Genomic DNA, 20532 nt, shown 5'->3' on the forward strand with positions numbered 1-20532 from the left:
CAGGCAGGAAATGAGCGAGGGAGAGGCCTGACCCTGAGTCAAGATGTTCAGACTGGAGGTCCAGAGCGATCTTTCACCCAGTTCGAGTTCCTGCCACCTGGTCACCATACCACAATAAACCGAAAGAAGAAGAATAAAGGTATTTCTGACATGTATGACATCTGAGTGGAGAAGTAAGACTTCACGGGTAGCCTAAAAGCGCAGTAAGAGACCATGTTCTAACGACACGAAGCACAGACAGTGGGGGGTCTTAAACGTCAATACAATGCCTCGTGTAATTTCAGACGACAAGAGAACTTGGCTCTCATGGGACTGGATCTCCAGAGGCTCTGCCCGAATGCCTTCACCCAGTGCCCTCGAGTGATCACGGCTCAGTCACCTTGGCCGCCGGTCCTTCACTTCTGCAGCGATCGCTCCCCAGCGTTGGTTTACCCCTGCCAGCTTGTCTTTCAGGAAGCTTCCATCTGTCGGGGACAGTTTCTGTACAATCCCGTCCCCAGTTCTGTTCAGTGCTGCGAAACTGGGCTGGTGGCAGCTGAGCCCCTCTTCCAAGTCCTGCAACAGAGAACAACAACTTGAGATGAACTCCACCACCAAATTAAACTGTTCTGGGGCCACGAATCCACCCGGGTACCGTAGTGTCAATGTAAGTGTTAGAGAAACAAAGTTCTGGAAGGACATTTTACATATGTGCAAAAAACCATGTTTAACACTTTCATTACATTTCAATGGACATATTAAAGCAAGTCTATTTTGAAATCTAACCCACGCTCGTGAATGCCATCAGGCAACATACAGTGAAAGAGGGCAGCCTGCTAATATACAATAAATACCAGCTGTTTACACTAAAGCTTAAGCAACAATCATGTTTGATTAGAGGGAACTGCCCTTCTTCTAAACATGGGCTTGAAAGCATGTCAAAAAAATTTTAAAACACTATACCCCCATGTACCATGATGTCCTATATACAACATGTAAGTAAACTTCAACGTGCATTTTATTGAGCCATTGCTTTTCTGGTCTGTAAATTTTTAAGTAATGGGTTAAGAATGGATATTTTAAAGTCAAACTTAAGCATTTCTCTACACCTCTAAAAATAACAAAAATGTATTAACATATTTATGAGGAAAATAAAAGCATTCTCTAACTTCTCATAAGTCTTCTATGTAAAATATGCTTTAAAATTTTAATAAAAGAAAATATTTTTAAGAATGGTAAATTGAAATTTTGCTTGCTTTCGATCATTATTTTTAAAGACCTATTATTATCAGCAGAACTGATTTATCTATTGTGTTATATTTTCCCAAGACTGAATTAGACTTACATGAGCAGCTGCCCTGATACAGCTCAAGAATAATTTACTTTTATGGTAACAGTCAATGATATCAAGAAAAATAAGATGCCTAAGTGTTTACCCATAGAAAATAAAGGTGAGGTATGTAGATATCTTTCTCTCCTTGATACAGTCTTGGGTACAAAATTTTACAAATGTTATTCTGAAGATAAAATTTTAAAAAATCAAATTGTTTCCCACATATGCCACTAAAGAGTATTTTTTTATTTAAATTTTTTAAAAATCCTTATTAAGAATGGAAATAAGCAATTTTTCTTATACCATTAAAACTAGAACTGGAACAAAAATTACAGATTGTCTATATACTCCTGAAAAATTAACATATTCAGCCCCTCCTTTCAAAAATCTGTCTTCAATGGCACACACTAAATAAATATGCCACCTTTTTAGCAGATCCCCATCCTCGGACAGAAAGCACTCACCTGCTGATGTCTCCTAGCTTTCTCTAAGTCCAGGCCACCATCTGGAGCAAAGGTATCAGCCAGTAACTCTTCAGCTTCCGTCATCCACTGTGTGAGGTCGTTAAGGTCACAGTGGAACTGTCTCCATTCTTCCACAGCCCTACTGAAATACCTAGAAGGCCCAAACAAAATAAAACGGATTTCCAAACTTTCCAGGACTATCGAGAAGCAATTTTCTAAAAAGGAAATTCAAATCTCATTTAAACTGAAAGCCTCAGAAGGAGTAATTCACAGCTCGCTGCTCTACAAGACCAGTTTTTGTAGTGGGTTACAGTTAGTGATTCCTCTTCGAGAGCAAAGCAATCTGCGTGCACCACATCCCCACCTCACTTTCACACGCACATACATATCCACACTAGGGCAGCTTTTTAACTGAAAAGACTGCCTTCTCTGGCCTGAAAAATCAAGATAGATTAGCTGCAGGCATGTTAACCCACCCAACTTTAAACACTTAACATTTCAAATAGCATGAAATGTAAAATGTGATTAATTACTCTATTCTCTTAGGAAAAAAACAGAGTTCCAGAACACTTAGTTCCTAGCTAGGACAAAACCCAAAAGGCCAAAATACTTCAAAATTTACTTGCAGTCCATTATCTCTGCATTATGAACTGAACTGTGTCCCCCAAAACTCTGTTGTAGCCCTAACCCTCAACATGACTATATTTGGAAATAGAATGTTTAGGGAAGTAATTAAGGTTAAATGAGTTTGTCACAAGGGTCACTAATCCCATGTACTGTTGTCCTAACAAGAGGAAGAGACATCAGAGATAGCTCACTCTGTGTGTGCCTCTCTCTCTGTATCTCTATCGCTCCCTCTGCAAGAGCACAGAGGAAAGGCTGTTTAAGGACATAGTGAGAAGGTGGTCATCCGCAAGCCAGTAAGAGAAGCCTCACCCGAAACTAACCCTGCAGGTACCTTGATCTAGGACCTCCAACCTCCAGAGCTGAGAGAAAATAAATGTCTGCTGTTTAAGCCACCAAATGTCTGTTGTTTAAGTCTGTGTTATCCTACTATGGCTTCCCTAGCAGACTAACATGCTCTGTGCAATGACTAATCTGGTGAACACAGCACCATATGGGAGTGCCTGCCAAGCTCAGGTTAGACGATGAGACAAAGACTACCAAGACTTCTACTCAAACCTAACTCCTTTAGAAATGAGATAAAGTCAAGCTCCAGTGCTTGTCATATTCAGACCATGTAAGTATAAAAAGGAAAATCTTTATTGGATTGGGATCCTAAAGAATTTCCCTCTGCTTTTTTGTTTAGAGTAGTGGTACTAGGACAAGTTTAGAAAAGATCTCCAAAATTTTTTTAATACTAAAAAAAGTTTATATAATAAAAAGGTAATATCAGTATTTTTAAAAAATAATAAAATGATCCTTGACATTGCTAACTCCTATCTAATGTGTATATTTCCCTCTTCCATGAAACTCATTTTGGAAATTCAGCTAATATTTGTTGAGTGCCTACTCAACAAAGGGAAGCAGCATTCTATTAGGCATAATGAACATAAGAGCACTTCAAACAAAACACTATGAGAAAATATTAGGACAATCTTCGTTTGTAAAAATATGCAATAACTAAATGGCAAACACAAGTTCTGATTTTTGAGATGGTACAGTAATGAATAGAAAATGTTGCTAGAAAGGCTGCTCCAAATATCTAAAGACTTTGAGAATACAAACATTAAACTTAGTAAAGATCATTATCATCATAACAGAACATAAATTTCAAATAAATCTAAGTAGCACAGCTATGTAGTTTGTGAAAAAAAAAAAGAGAGAGAAAGAGAATGAGAGAAAGAAAGAAATCCATGTTTAGGCCTCCCATCTCAAAAAGCCATCACCTCCTCTCTAATCCAGCTAGCTCGTACGGGCAGCAGGAATCATGAAGGGCTATGGACTTCCAGAGTCAAAGGACTCAAAGTTCAAGTCTTACCCTATCTTTGGTTTGGATTTGAACTAGAAACATGTTAATGTTAAGTTTGCTCTCTCTAATATTCCAACTTGTTAGCTTTCCTCTCAAACTCATCTCACCACGTGTGTTACCGTCTCTGACAATGTTACCATCACCTACCTAACGTTCTCAAGACAAAGACTTGGGGCTCATTTTTCACTCCTCTCTCTTCCTTACTCCAGCATCCTATCAATCACCACATTCTACTGATTCAACTATTTAATTCTCAAAATTTCCTCTTAGTCTCCACTTCCATAGCCACTTTCTTAATCAAGTTATATCATCATGTGACAAGCACAGACGGGTCTCCTAGCTCTCAGTCTAGTTCTCTACCAATCCATTCTGCAACTGGCACACTGTCCACACTGCCATCCCCTTGGCAGTGGTTCCCTATTGTTTTCGGAGTGAAATACAAACTAATCAACCTGATGTACAAGGTCCATCCAAGATGTTCTCTTTAGATCTTTCTGGTTTCATCTCTCTGCTATGAGTTCCAGTTCTACAGAACTATTTACATGTCCTGCAAAGCATTGCACTTTCTCTTATCTGTGACCTTATGCAATGTTGTGTTCACTCTACTCCTTCATGTGACTAACTTCACAATTTCTCTTGGATATGACTCCCGAGGCAAAGGCATCAAACTAGAAAGCTTTTGCACAGCAAAGAAAACCATCAACAAAATGAAAAAGCAGCCTACTAACTGAGAGAAGATATTTGCAAATGGTATGTCTGATAATGGGTTAATATTCAAAATATATTAAGAATTCACAGATATTAATATCAAAATAACAATCCAGTTAAAACATGGACAGAGGACCTAAACAGACATTTCTCCAAAGAACATACACTAAAGTCCAACAGGTACATGAAAAGATGATCAACATCACTAATCGTTAGGGAAATGCAAATTGAAACCACAATGAGATATCACCTCACACCTGTTAGAATGACCATCATCAAAAAGACAAAAGATAACAAGTGCTGGTATGGATGTGGAGAAAAGGGAACCTTTATAACACTGCTGGGGAGAATGTAAATTGGTACAAACATTATGAAAAACAGTGTGGCATTTCCTCAAAAAATTAAAAATAGAACTATCCAATGATCCAGCAATTCCGCCTCTAGGAATAAATTCAAGGGAAATGAAAACACTAGCTCGAAAAGACATCTGCACCCTTATGTCCACAGCAGCTTTCTTTACAGTAGCCAAGATACGGAAGCAACCTAAATGTCCATCAACAGATGACTGGATAAAGAAGATTTTAAATATATGTATATATATATATTTAATCTCACAGATACAGAGAACAAACTAGTGATTGCCAGAGGGAGAGGATAGGAGGATGGGTGAAACACATGTATAAGGATTAAGAAATACAAATTATAATTATAATATCATAAACAGCAAGGTTCTACTGTAGAGCACAGGGAACTATATTCAATAGCTTGTAATAACCTATCCTATAGTGAAAAAGAATATATATCTATATAACTGCATCACTATGCTGTATACCAGAAACTAACACAACATTGTAAATCAACTATACTGCAATAAAAAAAAAGCCACAGGGATGTAATATACAGCACAGCAAGTAGTCAATAATATTATAATAACTTTGTATGGTGCATAATGTGTAAAAATATTGAATCACTATGTTGTCCACCTGAAACTAATATAATATTGTAAGTCAACTATACTCCAATAAAGATAAACATATAAAAGTGCTTCCTTTAATTATTAAGATATTAATACAGTATGTGACAAATGATGATCTATGTATGATCTGATTCCTCTTTAAGGAACTACATTCATCAAAATTTATTAAATAGGGCCTATTACAAAGATGTGAAACATATTCTCATTAATCTTAATGTACATTTGAACTTATAGGCCTTTTTAAAAAATTAAATATTAATTTAATTTACACATACCCCTTACGATCATTGTACAGTCGATTAATTCTGTCCCATTTTGCATTCAACTGAGTAAGTGTATCCCTGATCTGAATGGCTTCGGGTCCAGAAGCTTCAAGGATAACATCTGGTTGTTTTTCATGAATGACCGCAATCTGCTCTCCGAGTTTGTCCAGTTGGTCTTTGATATTCTACGAATATATCATCATACATTAAGAAAACCAAGCAAAGAGATAGAAGAATGGAATCACAGGAGACCAAAAATTTATACTGAATAACAGCTATTTAAAAATAATGAGACATCATAAGTGTTGCTTATCAAAATTGGAAACTTAAAAAAAAATAATACCCTGTATTGGCCAAAGTGTGAAGAATGCTACATAATATCCCAATGATGGGAAAAAAATCCTCAGAGATCATCAAAGTGGCATTTGTACAATAAAAAAACTTCAATACCATTCTCTAAAGGTAATGAAGTGTTTGAAGCTAGAATTATTCATATTTTCAAATACCTAATAATGCTAATTTAAGTGATAGAAATAAACTATCAAACCTATCAACTCTACCAGCAATTTTACTGTGTCATGACACTTAAGTGCAATCAAATCATAAGGAAGAGTCTTCATGATATTAAATAGTTTTGTGAATTAACTAAAAACTTCCAGATCCATAATTAAGTTACAATCAACATGCCAATCCATACACAACCACTAGCCAATCTTAAATTGCGCTAAGTGGCAAGATAAATGCTGACATTTTATATCAGCTGACAAGCGTATAAGAAAAAAATATGGTTTGTATATATATTTGATTTTTAAAAGTCTGTTATGTTGCAAAGAATTAATAACTGAGCATGCTTAAAAATCCATACCTAAAATATTAAAATTTTTGACAGTATTTCACTGGTAAACATAGGAAAGGTTTATTTTTCATACATATTATTAATTCCTTGGCACATATTTAAAAGGTTACAGATCATCTAGGTAGGCACAATAACAAAGTCCTTGCTTTATTTCTGTATTAAACTGCAGCTATTCAAATGCACTGCCTGGATATTTACCTTCAGAGAATCTTCCTGAAAAGAGAAGTCTTCATAGACAACGGAGCTTAGCTCTGGAGTATTAAGTGATAATTCAACATCATCCATGGAAAGTAAAACTTTGCTAATTTCAACCAGATAATCTGTGGGGAGAGGTGGCGATCTAATTCCAGAAGCAAGTTGACTTGTTTTCTGTTGAATAGGGATTGCCTGTAAACACATAATAATAATTAATAATAATAATAATAATAATAATAATAATAATAATAATAATAATAATAATAATAATAGTAACAACAACAACAACAATAACAACAACACACACATCTCTTAAAATATCCCCGCAATGAATAGTAACAAATTAAAAAAAAAAACCACAACACTATTTTATGGAGCAGTTTAATACCATGAGCAAAGAAATTTTTCTTAACTTTTAATTTTTTAAATTTATTCTGCATTGCTATAGAAATCCTTAACAATCTCCATTCTAATTTTCATCTATAGCCCACCGTTAAAAGGCTTAAATAAGCTGTTAATCCTTGAAAGGTTTTCCTTTAAGACTTATGCCACTTAAACTCATTTAGCAAACAGGATATGTACATAGTGACTCCTTTCCTGAGTTACTGAAGAAATATATGCTGCAAATCATAAAGTTCTGTATGAAGAAAAAATTTAATACCATTATTATTATTTCACCCATTTTTTTAAATCTCACAATGAAACACTTTTGGGCTTTACTGCTGAAAAAATAAATACGTGAAACATGCATTTGTAACATAACACAACAAATGCAAGGGGGATTTTAATTAATTAAAATAGTTAAAATAATATTCAGGCAATTCAGTATATAGTCTTAACCTTTGAGAGTATTACAAAACATGAATGTCCTACGTAAGACAATAGGTCTACCATGATAAATTCAGACAGAATCTAAGCTAGATGGACAACTTATTTACCCTAGTGTAGTATTTTCTGTATCCTCTAATCAGAGCTTGCTAAACAATAAAGTGCTCTCTGGGATGGGCCCCTTGCTCCTCAGGACTTCAAGTCCTTTACTCCTTGATGACTACCATTTAATAATTGCTTTTGGACTTGCAAATGTCCAAAGTGCATCTGCTCATGAATTAAGGTAGTTTCCTTGACACTTTCACCATATTCCTCTATTGAACTTCTGAAAAATGATATTCCTCTGTAAATTCAAAGATGATAGTAAAAATGATCATAGCGACATGATCACTGGGTTAGTGACCCTGAAAATGACTACAATTCCTAAATGAAACCAATGCCCAAGGCTAAGATCACTGAGTGAATAATATAGTGTTCAATTTAGAGGTCCGTAGTTATTTGTCTCCTAGAATTTGATAAACTACTATTTTCACCAATTGCTGGGCAGTCCTGGATAGCCAGGGCAGAAGTAATCCTGTTGACTTTCTGACTTTATCCACAGATTTGTTTATACTTGACATTAATATTAATGTTATTATCCTAATGCTACACATTCAGATTTTAGCCAGAAAATATTTCCAGGTTACCTATATGTCTAAGAAGTCAAATTATGTATTTTAAGCAAATATAAAAGAATGTTGAAATAATGTGTGCATCTAGGAACCAGTTTTAACAAAAAGATTTGAAATACTCTTTAATAAAGAAAAAATATTTAATTTTTTTCCGATTTTAATATTTAAATAGTCCAATTTTTTGGCAGACCACAAAAAGAGGCTCAATGTTCCTCTTCCTAATTTTAAGGAAAAAGACAAAGACAAAAGGAAAAGTATTTATAGGTGGAGTAATCATGTCAAAGGACTAAAATAAGAAACTGGCACCTGTTCTCCTGCTTGGCTTTCTCATCTACTACCTAACCAGTGTCTTTGTTCAGTGAGCCTGTTTTCCCAAGACCGAAAAGAACTCCAGTTCTCCAGCTATTGGATATGTGCTAGGACTTTCAACTTTGTAGTATCTTCCTCATTAACATCACTGAACATCACACACTAGATTTTTTTTTTAATCTGCTCTCTAGAATAATTGGTGAGAGCCACTTTTATACCTTAACAACCACTATAAGGCAGGAATCTTACACTGCTGCTTCAGGTAGACAACAGATTGTCATTCTGCAAGGTCACATGTATCCAAGTCTTTAGGGTGAACTAGGGAGATCATTAGGTATTGTAAATAGAAAGTTCCAATTTTTTTTTAAATCCTGTTCATTAATACTGTCTTTTTCTATTCAGACTATAAGTACAATCCAGGATTTTCTGAGCCTTCATACCTTGCAGAAGCAGCAAGGCCATTCAAGATTCAAATATGCACTTTCTATATTCCCAAAATAGATTTTATCTCAAGAGAGTGATCAATCAAAATGCCCTAGGAGAAAAAAAAATGTCCTAGAGATCTGACCCAGACTTCATTTCTGGATAATTTTATTTTTAGACACAAAAATACAAATACACTACACGGTAGTACTAAAAATTGGACAATGTTACCTGATGCAGCTCATGTCAGACAGCAACCTAAATTCCAAATAGATTAAAAATTGATTTTAAATGAACCCTATAAAATTTTTCTAAGTTCTGTTTTTATCAAGCCATAGGGAAAACCTGGAACTAAACAGAACTGAATATTCATCAACTCTCTGGAGGATAAAGACTTTTAAAAAAAAATCACAAAGGAAAAACCTAGTCATGTGTCGTGAAACAAAAATTTTGAATGGTTGTGTATTAAAGGCAAAGTAATTAGAAAGTAAAAATTAGTAAGATGATACTTTTCATAGCAAATATGACAAGAGGTTAATATCTTTATTTTATGAAGAGCTTGCACATGTTTTAAAAATAGTAATACTCCAGTAGACAAATCAGAAAAGATCATTCAACATGTATTTCAAGTAAGAAAATGAGTTCTTTTTTGTTAACTTAAATAAGTTGAATATTTTTTAAGACGCCACCTATATGACTTTGTAGGGGAAACCATGTGCAAGGCAGTCCACGAGAAGGAAAATGGTACACGCGAGTCCCTCGGTTCCCTCAGGGGAGACTCTGGGGGTTCTTGACCTGAGGAATTATTTACATGGTAAACAAGGGCCGTAAGAGTAGGAGGCACTGAGGATGAGTTTGATCTTGACTCAGACAAATTAAATGTCCTTTCCCTAACCTAAACTAGGGACTTTGATTATGATGTGTCAATGCAGGTTCCTCAGTTGTAACAAATACACCTCTCTGGCGTGGGATGTTGCTATTGCAGGCGGCTGTGTGTGTTGGGGGTGGGAGGCAGAGGGCATGTGGGAGCTCTTTGCTATGCACCTAAAGCTGCTCTAAAAAATAGTTTATTTCTAAAAAACAAAAAGGGCAACAACAACAACAAAATTGAATGTCCCTTCTCAACTGTCTTAGCAGATTCCAGAGGTGCTAAGGCACCAGTGTGTTGGGAAAAGTTAGAGAAAACCAGCACAGCTGTAGTACAAGGTGAATGACAGTGAATCAAAGCGGTAGCAGAAGGTCAAACCAGAGCTTCTGTACATCATTATAGTGACAAACCTTGCACTTAAAGCTTTTTCTGCATTTTGCAATATTTTCCTGAACAGGTTCTTAGGCAAAGGAATCGCCCATGACTTTGGGGAAAATAATTCTGAGAAAAATACAGAAGATGAGCAGGAGTTAAGAAAAACTGGACTTAAAACCAGCTTGGGCATAACTAATGGGTAAAAATCCTAAGAGTGTGAATTATGGAAAGGACAGTAGACTCAGTTAAGCTCAGTCACTTTCCCAGGGTCATAGCACAAGTAACTGGTAGAGCTGTATCTAGCTTCAGGTTCAGATCTGTATCTTACTTCATTCCGACCTAATGGTTTCAATCCTCACTCAGTGTGGTGTGAGGAACAAAGTATGTGAGGAGCAGGAAATGACTGAGAAGATTTTGAGGTGTCCACCTTGAGAATGAGTAGTTTTTAAAGCACTCAACTAAGTAGACAACAGGTTGGAGGGAGGGGGAGGGGCAAGTTCTGCATGGGACCTGTTGCAAGGCTGCAGTACAAACAGATAAAGACATTCAATAGAGAGCAAGCTGAGAAACTGAGATCTTTTATTAGATTCCAACATCATCACCTAAAACTGGTTCCCGGAGGATTACCAAAGAGCAGACCTCTGGGGAACACCAGCACATGTACACTGCAGCTGTGAAGATAGCCATTGAAAAGGAAGCTGGCAGCGAATCTTTTCTAGAAATTAAATCATATTTTATCGAGTTCATAAATTTAATTATTTGTAAACTAGAAGAAATTTTTTGACATGGTCAAGACCTCCACACATAAAACACAGAACTGAAGGAGGAAGTCACTCTCCGAAGGGATAGATCCCTTGCAGGTTTAATATATTACCAGAAATCTAAAAGAGATATCCAATAATAAAGTGTTATGTTTCTATTTTCTTTGAGTCTTGCCTCATCCAAAAACATAAACATATCTAGCAATACACACTAGAAAGAAGGAGATACCATTCCAACTGGTTTGTTTTGAGATGTCACTGAATGCAACATCAAACATCTGAATGGCAAGAGCTAAAAAAGTTATTTAAGTGGAACAGACTCCCCCATGACGATACCTTAGTTTTGTTGTATCTTGTGTGCAAAAGTAGTAACTGCAAACGGATTTTTTCTTTTTTATTATCTTCCATGGGTTGATGTAACATTTGTTCTCCCCTTTGTAAAACTTCCTCAATCTGGGCTCTCTCCTCATCCACCTAAATGTTCAAAAGATAAAAATTACTCAAAAGAAAAATGCACAGGGTCCCAAGTAGAACGAACCTACAAAGTCTAGTATAAGTCAACATATGTTCATCTGAAAGATATACAACAAAAATCTGTTTTTCTTGAAATATTTCACATACGAAGTTAAAATAGCTCATAAAGAATGATAGTTTAGCAGAAGTTAAATAGCACTAAGATAACACTACCTTTACTTTATTTCTTTTTAAGCATTACATAAGTCATGTGGCATTTAAATCTGTTTAAATCACATTTAAATCTGTTCTCTCACGACTGGTAGACATTTGGGTAAACATCATTCACATAAAAATACAATTAACAGAGAAGAAAAATGAGAACATCATGGTTTTGAACAAATCTTGAACCAACCTTTTCATCTTCATCACTGGATTCCATGCGTTTTTCCGTAACTTTTAACATATTTTCTATGTCATTTTCTAATTTCTCCAAATCAGAGAAAGGCACACCAGTTTCAAATACTTCAGTGGTGACCAGACATTGGTATGATAATGGTTCCTGGCCAATCAGTAACTGTAGAAGGAAACGTGTTTTGAAAAGATATTCTTAACTCGACCTTCAGCCATTAATCAGTATCAAGAAAGGAACTAGCATTTATTTGAATTGACTTTAATTTCATTCATTCACACAGCAGTGATTTTACCAACTTGGGTTTCTCTGTCTCGTGCATTACTCTTTTACATTTGTAGGAAAAATTAGATCTGCTGAAAAGAATAAATGAGTTTAGGTCAGAAGGTAAGGATGTAAAGTCAAGACTAAGGAAGACAAAAGTTAAAGCAAGATTTTCATTTGTTTTCTTTAAGTTGCAAATAACTTAAGTATATTCATAGGCTATGAAAGATAGTTTGGCCATTACATCAAATACTTCAGAATAAAACAAAGTTAGAAAATATTTACTTCCTGCTAAAAGGAGGCTCCTTCCTCTTAGATAATTTCAATACTTTGAAACCTTTTCTCAAATGGGTTATTACTTCAATATTAATTTCTTACTTTCTCTCCCTTCACATGCACAATCACAAATAAGTAAGAACAAACGCTCCAATCAAAGGAAAGTAATAAAATCATTTTAATTAAAAAATATTGATATCTGTATCATATAATTATCTATCATTTCAATACATACCTGCAAGAAAAATAGTTTTATATAAAAATATAATGACTTACTTTGGCACTTTTGATGTGCTGAGAGACCTTTTCAAAGTTTCTATTCAGTTCAGCTAATTTTGGTTCTACAAGCTCCCTGCTTGAGCCTCCACGTGCATTCATCAAAACGACAGCTTGATCACGGACATTTTCAACTTGGAGGTTGGCGTCATCCAGCTCAGAGAGTAAACGCTAATTGAAAGAAAATACAAAATTATCATATAGGAAAAATCAAAACCAAACATGGGTACAAGGCTAACTCTGAGGCAAAGGTGGTTTAAATAAACATCTGAGATTCCTAGTAAGAGATTTCAGTACAATCAGTCTTAATAAGAGCTGTTCATATTTTAAGACACATTCATGTGACATGGGAAGCACTTCAGATTACAACTGGTTTGGATAAAACTTTGTTTTATGATTGAAAAGTGTATAAGATTTCTTGTGTCATTCTCCAACCATTTTATTCTGAGTTGTGAAGCTTCTCGAGACTGAATAAAAGCATAGGTGGTAAGGAGCAGACTGTGACTTCTTTCTCCCTCTAGAAATACTATTTACCACTATCCCTCTTTCTGTGGTGAAGGTGAACTGATTTGGAAGTTAGTTGAATATTATCATTTGGTTTTTAACGGAAACGTAAAACAATGTGCTGCAGTTACCTCAAGCTAATTTCACAACTGTCATTAAATTCATTCTCAGGGCTAAGAAAGGAATGCAAATACTTGTCTTAATTTCTACTTCATTGATAAGTTTTTGAAGAATGTTGCAATTCTCTCGAGTATGGCTGCAAGAAGACTTTGAATGAAGTCTTAAACATAAGCTAGCTCATCTATATGCATCCTTACATTCTGCAGATGTTTTCCTGGTGACTTACGAAAGTAAATGATCCAGCAACACACGCAACTAGCTAATACATGGAGCCTACCATGCTGTTATGAAGAATTTGTGCTTACTTGATATGGTGGATGAGAGAAAATACGTAGTTTGAGGAAGAAGTTTTTAAACAGTGTCTATAGATAAAAACAGGAGAATGTCTGCTTAACTATGGAGTTTTTAGAACTTGTTCTCTTGCATCTAAATCTGATCATAATGAAAATATATTTTTTTTAAAAACCATTGCTTGTCTCAAATGTCTCTAGTTGTGCAGTGATTCCTGAAATTCTCTTTAAGAAAAATCAAGTAGAAAGACATAAACACTTTGTAACTAAGGCTCGGCTTTTATGAAAAATTGTATAAAGGTTTTGTTAAAAGGATTTAATAAACTCACTAAAAGTGTAATCAAGGAAAAGAGGAAAATATGGTGAGTAAATGAAACTACCTCATTCTTTAGAAGGTTTTGTAGAAGCACAATTAAATATTCTAAAATGGCTTTGTTACATATGAACCATCTGGTGTGAAAGAACTCTATATTGGTAATGTCTAAAGGACCTGGAATAAACGTATTTCGCTGGCAGCAGACACATTCTTTATTGTTTGCATGTTCCTCATCAAATCTTTAATGATGCACTGTTTCTGTCATCAATAAACAACTTAAAGGGAAAAAAAGATTCGTTCAATGATGTCTGCAAAATACTGAGAAAGTACGTTTGTAACCTCGAATTTAACTGCAGTTCATCCACGCCCAAGATGACAGAGGGTTCAAAGGAAGGACTGGTGGGGCCTGAGTGGTATACAGAAAAGATTCCCAAAAAGGAATTCTTAAAAGCTGGGTTTGATCTGCAACTGTGAAACTAAATGTAGAAACACAGGAATGAGTAAGGGGTACCTCAGCATTTCGCTGAAACTGGAGCCCCTGAGACAATTTTTTTTTTTTTGCTGAACGCCACTGAGTCAGGGTATCAGGAGGCCGAGCAAAGTTAAGAAGTCTGCCAGACACAGTGCTTCTGAAAAAGTGTACTATTTTCCTCAAAGAGCTGATTCCTCTGAAAAGATGGGAATATGCAACAAGAAATGAAAGCCAGATACTCATTCTAAAGTCAGTTTGACTTTTGACTTTGTATGTTGCTACAAAATTTTGCAAGTCATTAAAAAAATAACTAAGAATGACCTTTTGCTGTTAACTAATGACCCAGCATTTAACATTTTGTCTTATGTGACAAAATGAAGAGGTGTTTTTTTTTAATTTTTATAGCTTATTAATTACAATGGAAAACATTTCTTAACAATTCCATAATATGTTTTAGATGCTAATTCTTACATAAAAGGAATGAAACAAAAGATAAACTAAGAAAAAACAAAAAACAAAGACTCATTCAGTTTATCCCACCAAAATAAAAGCTAATTAATCTACCACACAGGAAGCATGTGTGCACAGGTAACTTGGAGTGCTCCACGACAGAAAGACTACAGCACAGCCTTCCATTCCCAGAAGTGTTACTAATTCTCTACGTTTGCTACCTTCACAATTTCTTCCCGTTTACTTGCTGGTTTTTTTTCAATCTCATCCAACAGAGCTTCAGCTTGATAAAGCCAGGTGCTTATGTGAGCAACATTTCCATCAAATATTTCCAACTGGTTCTGATGGTTCTAGAAAGGAATTAATAAAATGCTGATGCAATCTTAAGAAATATTTAAGGTGATAATCTTAGAAGACGTTTAAAAGACCTTCAAAGAGCTAACTGTATGCTGAATTTCAAGAATTTCCGCCTTCCTGCAAAGCTCTTCCTCAATGAATAAATCTCCGTCCTAAAAATGCACAGCTATGGTTGAGCACTTTTTAAATTTAATTTAGACCTCAAAACAATAAAAAGTTGAAGAAGAGTAAAAGGTGAAGGTATGTTTTCTAATTTCATTTTGTTTTAGTCCCTATTCCTCATTCTTATATTACAAATAATCTCATTTGCCCTGCCTTGATCATATTTGTTAAAGACTCATTTAGGGAAGTGATAATATAAAAGAATAATTAAAATATGGTTGAGTAAGACTCTGGCCGCTCAAAGGATTGTACGCGCTTAGAGACAGGACCTGTGTCTTTAAACCTCAGTAACATCACCACTTCATATTACAGCTGACACAGACCTCAGTGTTATTTCCTAAAGCAAGACATGAAACGTGATTGAGAGAATAAATTTGAAAGCAGAAGCAAACAGTTAAGCTGATTAAAACTACGCAAAATTGTTAAGGCAAGAATTTAGAACTTGATCGAAAAGAGTGGGGGAGCCTTACGATGAAATCAGCAACTTTTAGGAATTATATTTTATATGAAGAAAACTAGAAAAAACTTAGAAGAAAAGTGCTTAAAAACAAGGAAACAAATTATTAATCTATAATATAGAAAAAATCATTGAAAAAAGAAAAAGATAACTAATAAACGACATGAGGAAAGTTTTGACAGTGGTCTGGATTTTGACTAAGAACTGATAGACACCAGACATTCACCTCAATGAAGCAGGCAAATCGAATGTTTTAATAAGATTAGAAAGATATTATTTGAAAGGAGAATTTAGAAGGTACAGGCTGAAGAAGATAGAAGTAAGGGTTGTAAGAATGTGGAATAAAACCAGTTATAACAAAAATGAATATACAAAATATTTAATAAACATATTCTATGAGCCAAGAAGTTCACATTTGTTATTTGACATTTAACAACTCTGTTAGATACGTTCTTTTAATCTCATATTCTGTATAGGGAAATTAAAGCCCAGTGACATTAAGTAATTTACCCAGGGTTAGGAAGATAATAATTCATGGATGAACTCTGGATATAAATCTGACAGATCAAGACATAAGCCTACCAACTTCAATGCCCTAACACATTCTGATTGATTTCAGTAAATATTCAAACACACAATAATTTATTTTTCTCTGTTTCTATGCATTACCTAGTAGGAAAAAGTCCTATCTCAGACATGTCAGAACAAATAATAATTTATAGATGAGAACTCTCTTTAAGGGAGGGGAGGGTAAGGTTGCCATACATTCACTGTTAGTAAAAGAGGGACAGAAAACCACTGTGAAATTAAATGATCACTATTTCCATGAAATACTGGTTAACAGTATAGTGGTATAACCAGAGTCTAACAACATATAACATTTAACAATTACTATAATCACCATAATACCTAAAATTGCTTGTTTTAAGTATAGTTAAATGAGAGTCCTACATGTTTTATGTCATATAATCACAAAAACTATATGAGGTAGAAATTATTAGGCCCATTTTACACGAGACAACTGAGACTTAGAGAGCCTATAAGTGACTTGACCAATGTCATCCAGCTACTAGTCAAAATTTCAACCTAGGCCATCAGATGCTAGAACCTGTGCCTTTAACTAATATACTGATATTAGAACATTAAAAATATTATATATACAGTATATGATAGTATGAAAATTAAATACAAAACTGTCATTAAAATGTAACAAATAAGGCACATTTACTAAGATATTAAAGTACATATTTCTATGTGTCTCACAAATGGTTTATTACTTAATAGAGACATTTTGAACCTTTTCTAGTTATTATCTTTTCAAAGGAAAAGATAAAATGTAGTCTAATGAAATTAATTTACAAGCAAAACAGAATTGTGACACACAGAAAAGAGGAGTTGGAATTCTAGCCAAAGCTGTGTTCATTTTTTAAAAATTAAAGGAGAGAAGATCTCATCACTCAATTTTTCCTGAAACATACCATCAAAGTATTGCACCAATCCTCGGTCCAGGTGCGAACTCGGCTCCACCCGGCGTTAAGGACACAGAGCTTCTCTTCTAAAACAGGCTCACTGCCCTCGATCAGGTTCTGGAGGGCAGCACTACTCTCTGTGACGGTGTTTAATTCAGCTTTTCTCTTTTCCAAATCCTTCAGAACATTCTAGAAAACAAAAATTCCAGGACCCACTTGATCTTTCAGAACATTATAAAAGGTTATGCAATCTTTATTTTGTTTTCTTCCACGGTCATGACTCCCTAGATAACTTACAATATGTCAAAGGTTCACAAAATTCCTTAACTTATTAACATTAGATGTTTTCAGTTTCTTACAAAACTTATAATATTTAACTATGCAAATACCAAAGAACGTAACAAATTTAGATGTGGAAAAGGTAATTACTTCATTTACTTTAAGTATGAATTTCATTTATTACACACCAACACCAATTATCTTCATCACAACTCTAGATGTAAAGAATCTATTTCATTTTCAGGAACTACAAGCTGGCAAAGCAGGACTATCCCAGAACTCACAATTCTAAAACATTCATAATGAATTTATCTCCTTGACTACTACAGGAAACTACTGATGTACACTATATGTACTTGCAAGACAAAATCCTGTAACTAGGTGACATGACAGATAGTCTGTTTATAAACATCACCAAGAAGTACGTCATCTTAAGTAAACCATAGGAAAACTGCACGTCTAAGCTTCGGTTTCACAATTGTCATAATATGTAAAGATAATACTCAGGATGGTAGTCTGATAACTTGATTCTCCACATTCAAAAGTCTGACCAGGCAAGGTATGCATCCAGAGCTTTGTAAAAAGAATGCTGGGTTCCAAAATTAGAACTACAAAGTTCTTTCAATCAAAAAGTAACAAGCACATATCTACCCTACTGCTGTTGCCCCTTTTTAGAACAAAACTTAAGCAAATAATTTCAAGAAACTCAAGACTATATTTAATCTCACATCATTAAATCACATTTTGAAAGGCATAAAAATTGCAAGTTCACAAGTGAGTCAAGATGTAAAGACTCATTTGGTCATGTCAATTTCTGGTGTATGTATAAAGGCACTGAAATATTTCTCTCAAGTGGTCTTCTTCAAAAAGGAGGGGAAAAAAAATCCAGAATACCCACAACCATGCTCTCTGCAGTTAATAACTTTCTGCATTCCTTCAGTGGCTATGTACTGATTGACTACAGTAGTCTTTAGGAACTATAAGAAATAATTAACTACAAGTAGTTAAATTTAAACAGTATACACACTATCTATGCTAACAGACTATATCGTAAAGAAAATGCTACATTAAAAAATAATGATTTTTAAGCTATGGAATAAAAACCATAAAATGCAAATGCTTTTTAAATTTTGTATTGAAAATAATTTTACATATTTTAAAGCACAAATACATTAAAATGTGAAATATGTACGTTGTTGAAGTCTGAAAACACAATGTTGAAAAAATGGATCATTATGTCACATACTGATGGTTCATTTAGTTTACTCTAGTGAAGGGAATGTGCTGTGAATTTGTGATTCGTATATACTATCTTCATTATTTCAAATCTGAAGTCAGATTAAATGGGAATTTAAGAGGGAATAGTTCCAGAAGAAACAAACTTATCATTACTTACTGTCTTTACCTTAAAAAATGATGAGAATCGACTGAAAAACTAATTGAATTTATGCAAGTGCATAATGACAGATGATTAAAAATTAAATATGCAAAAACCAATATTACCTATGTACTAGCTCTAAGAAATTAGTTTAAAAAAGGAAAAGCATACTTTTTACATATCAATAAAATAAATATGTAGGAATAAACTTTTTTGCATATATGCATAATGTTTACAAAGCAAAAAACAAAGCATTATATAGGGATGTAAGGGAATCTGGTGGGGGGAGGGTGGGAATGAGACATTCCATGTTACTAAAAAGACTTAATATAACAAAGATATAAAAGACCTCAAAATAAATTTATAAATTTAAGGAAATTCAAATAAAACTTTCTAACAGAATTTTGCTAAGAATTTGAGGGTAATAATCCTATAGTTCATATGAGTATATACAAAAGAAGAAACATAAAGATGGAGAATTCTGTCTTTACACGTTAAAATATAAAGCCACACAGTTAAACAGTTAAATACTTCAGAGGGCCAGATCAGTGAAGCAGAAAACAAAGAAAAGTAACAGCAAAAAGAATATATGAATTTAGCATGTCAAATCAGAGGGGAGAGGATTACTCAAAAAATAGTGCTGAGATAATTGGTCAACTATTTGGGAAAAAAGGTTAGACCCTTACCTCATGATATACACCAAACTAAATTCCAGAAGGATTAAAGCATTAAAGGTAAAAAGATGAAACTATAAAAGAGCTAAAAGGAAATATAAGTAAATCATTACATAACTTTGGAGTAGAGTTGGTCTTTCTAAGCATTAAAGGCAGAAATTATTAAGAAAAAAAGATTTCATTCTTTAAAACATGTATAATAACAGTGTTTAAAAAATACAGAAGAGAAAGGAAACTACAGCAGCAAAAAAAAATAAAAAGCACCATTAGACAACACACTAAGCATTAATCATTGTAACAGGTAAAGATCTCTAAATAAAAGACCATATTCGTGATAGAAGCTACAAATGGCCTATAAACTAATGAAAAACGTTTTAATTAAATACCCAAAACATATTTGCCTACCGTTGTCAAAAGTGTAGTTAAAGCAAGCAAGTAGGAATTCTCACTCACAGGTGCTGGGTACAACATTTCTGAAGGACAATTTCGTAATAGGCATAAGATTTTAAAATGGATATATCCCTTGACTCAAAATTTTTAGGGCTAAGAATTTATCCTCAGGAAATAATTATGAATGTATACTATGATTTGGCTACAAGTATATTCATCACAGCACTTTTTACAATAATAAAAATTGGTAATGGAACATGAATGGAGGAATGAGACAATAAAAAATAAAATATGCAATGAAATACTATTCCTATCTTGAATATGTGACATAAAAACACTTATAGGTAAAGGAAAATGTTGACGATCTAAGGCTTTTTAAAATTTTTTTTATCTATTTGTATTAATTGGGGGTGGTAACTAGGTTTATTTATTTATGTTCAGAGGTAGTACTGGGGATTGAATCCAGGACCTCGTGCATGCTAAGCATGCGCTCTGCCACTTGAACTATATCCTCTCCCCTAAAGATATAAGGCTTTTAAAGAAGTTCATGAA

At 34.3% G+C, this 20532-nt stretch overlaps 1 protein-coding gene across 11 annotated transcripts in view; it reads right to left on the reverse strand.

Annotated features, from left to right (window-relative positions):
* The window catches only part of UTRN (utrophin), a 457676-nt gene that overhangs the window by 263770 nt on the left and 173374 nt on the right, over positions 1 to 20532 (reverse strand). For all 11 annotated transcript variants that reach the window (XM_074368225.1, XM_010965836.3, XM_074368224.1 and 8 more), the window contains 9 exons: positions 17269 to 17448; positions 15036 to 15164; positions 12663 to 12833; positions 11850 to 12011; positions 11318 to 11455; positions 6750 to 6938; positions 5708 to 5880; positions 1777 to 1927; positions 380 to 555 (listed from right to left, as the gene is read on the reverse strand). In XM_074368225.1, the coding sequence (XP_074224326.1) occupies positions 380 to 555; positions 1777 to 1927; positions 5708 to 5880; positions 6750 to 6938; positions 11318 to 11455; positions 11850 to 12011; positions 12663 to 12833; positions 15036 to 15164; positions 17269 to 17448 (1469 nt within the window). The remainder of the gene's footprint in view (positions 1 to 379; positions 556 to 1776; positions 1928 to 5707; positions 5881 to 6749; positions 6939 to 11317; positions 11456 to 11849; positions 12012 to 12662; positions 12834 to 15035; positions 15165 to 17268; positions 17449 to 20532) is intronic.

The sequence above is a fragment of the Camelus bactrianus genome, chromosome 8 (assembly GCF_048773025.1).
Source record: "Camelus bactrianus isolate YW-2024 breed Bactrian camel chromosome 8, ASM4877302v1, whole genome shotgun sequence".
NCBI lineage: Eukaryota > Metazoa > Chordata > Mammalia > Artiodactyla > Camelidae > Camelus > Camelus bactrianus.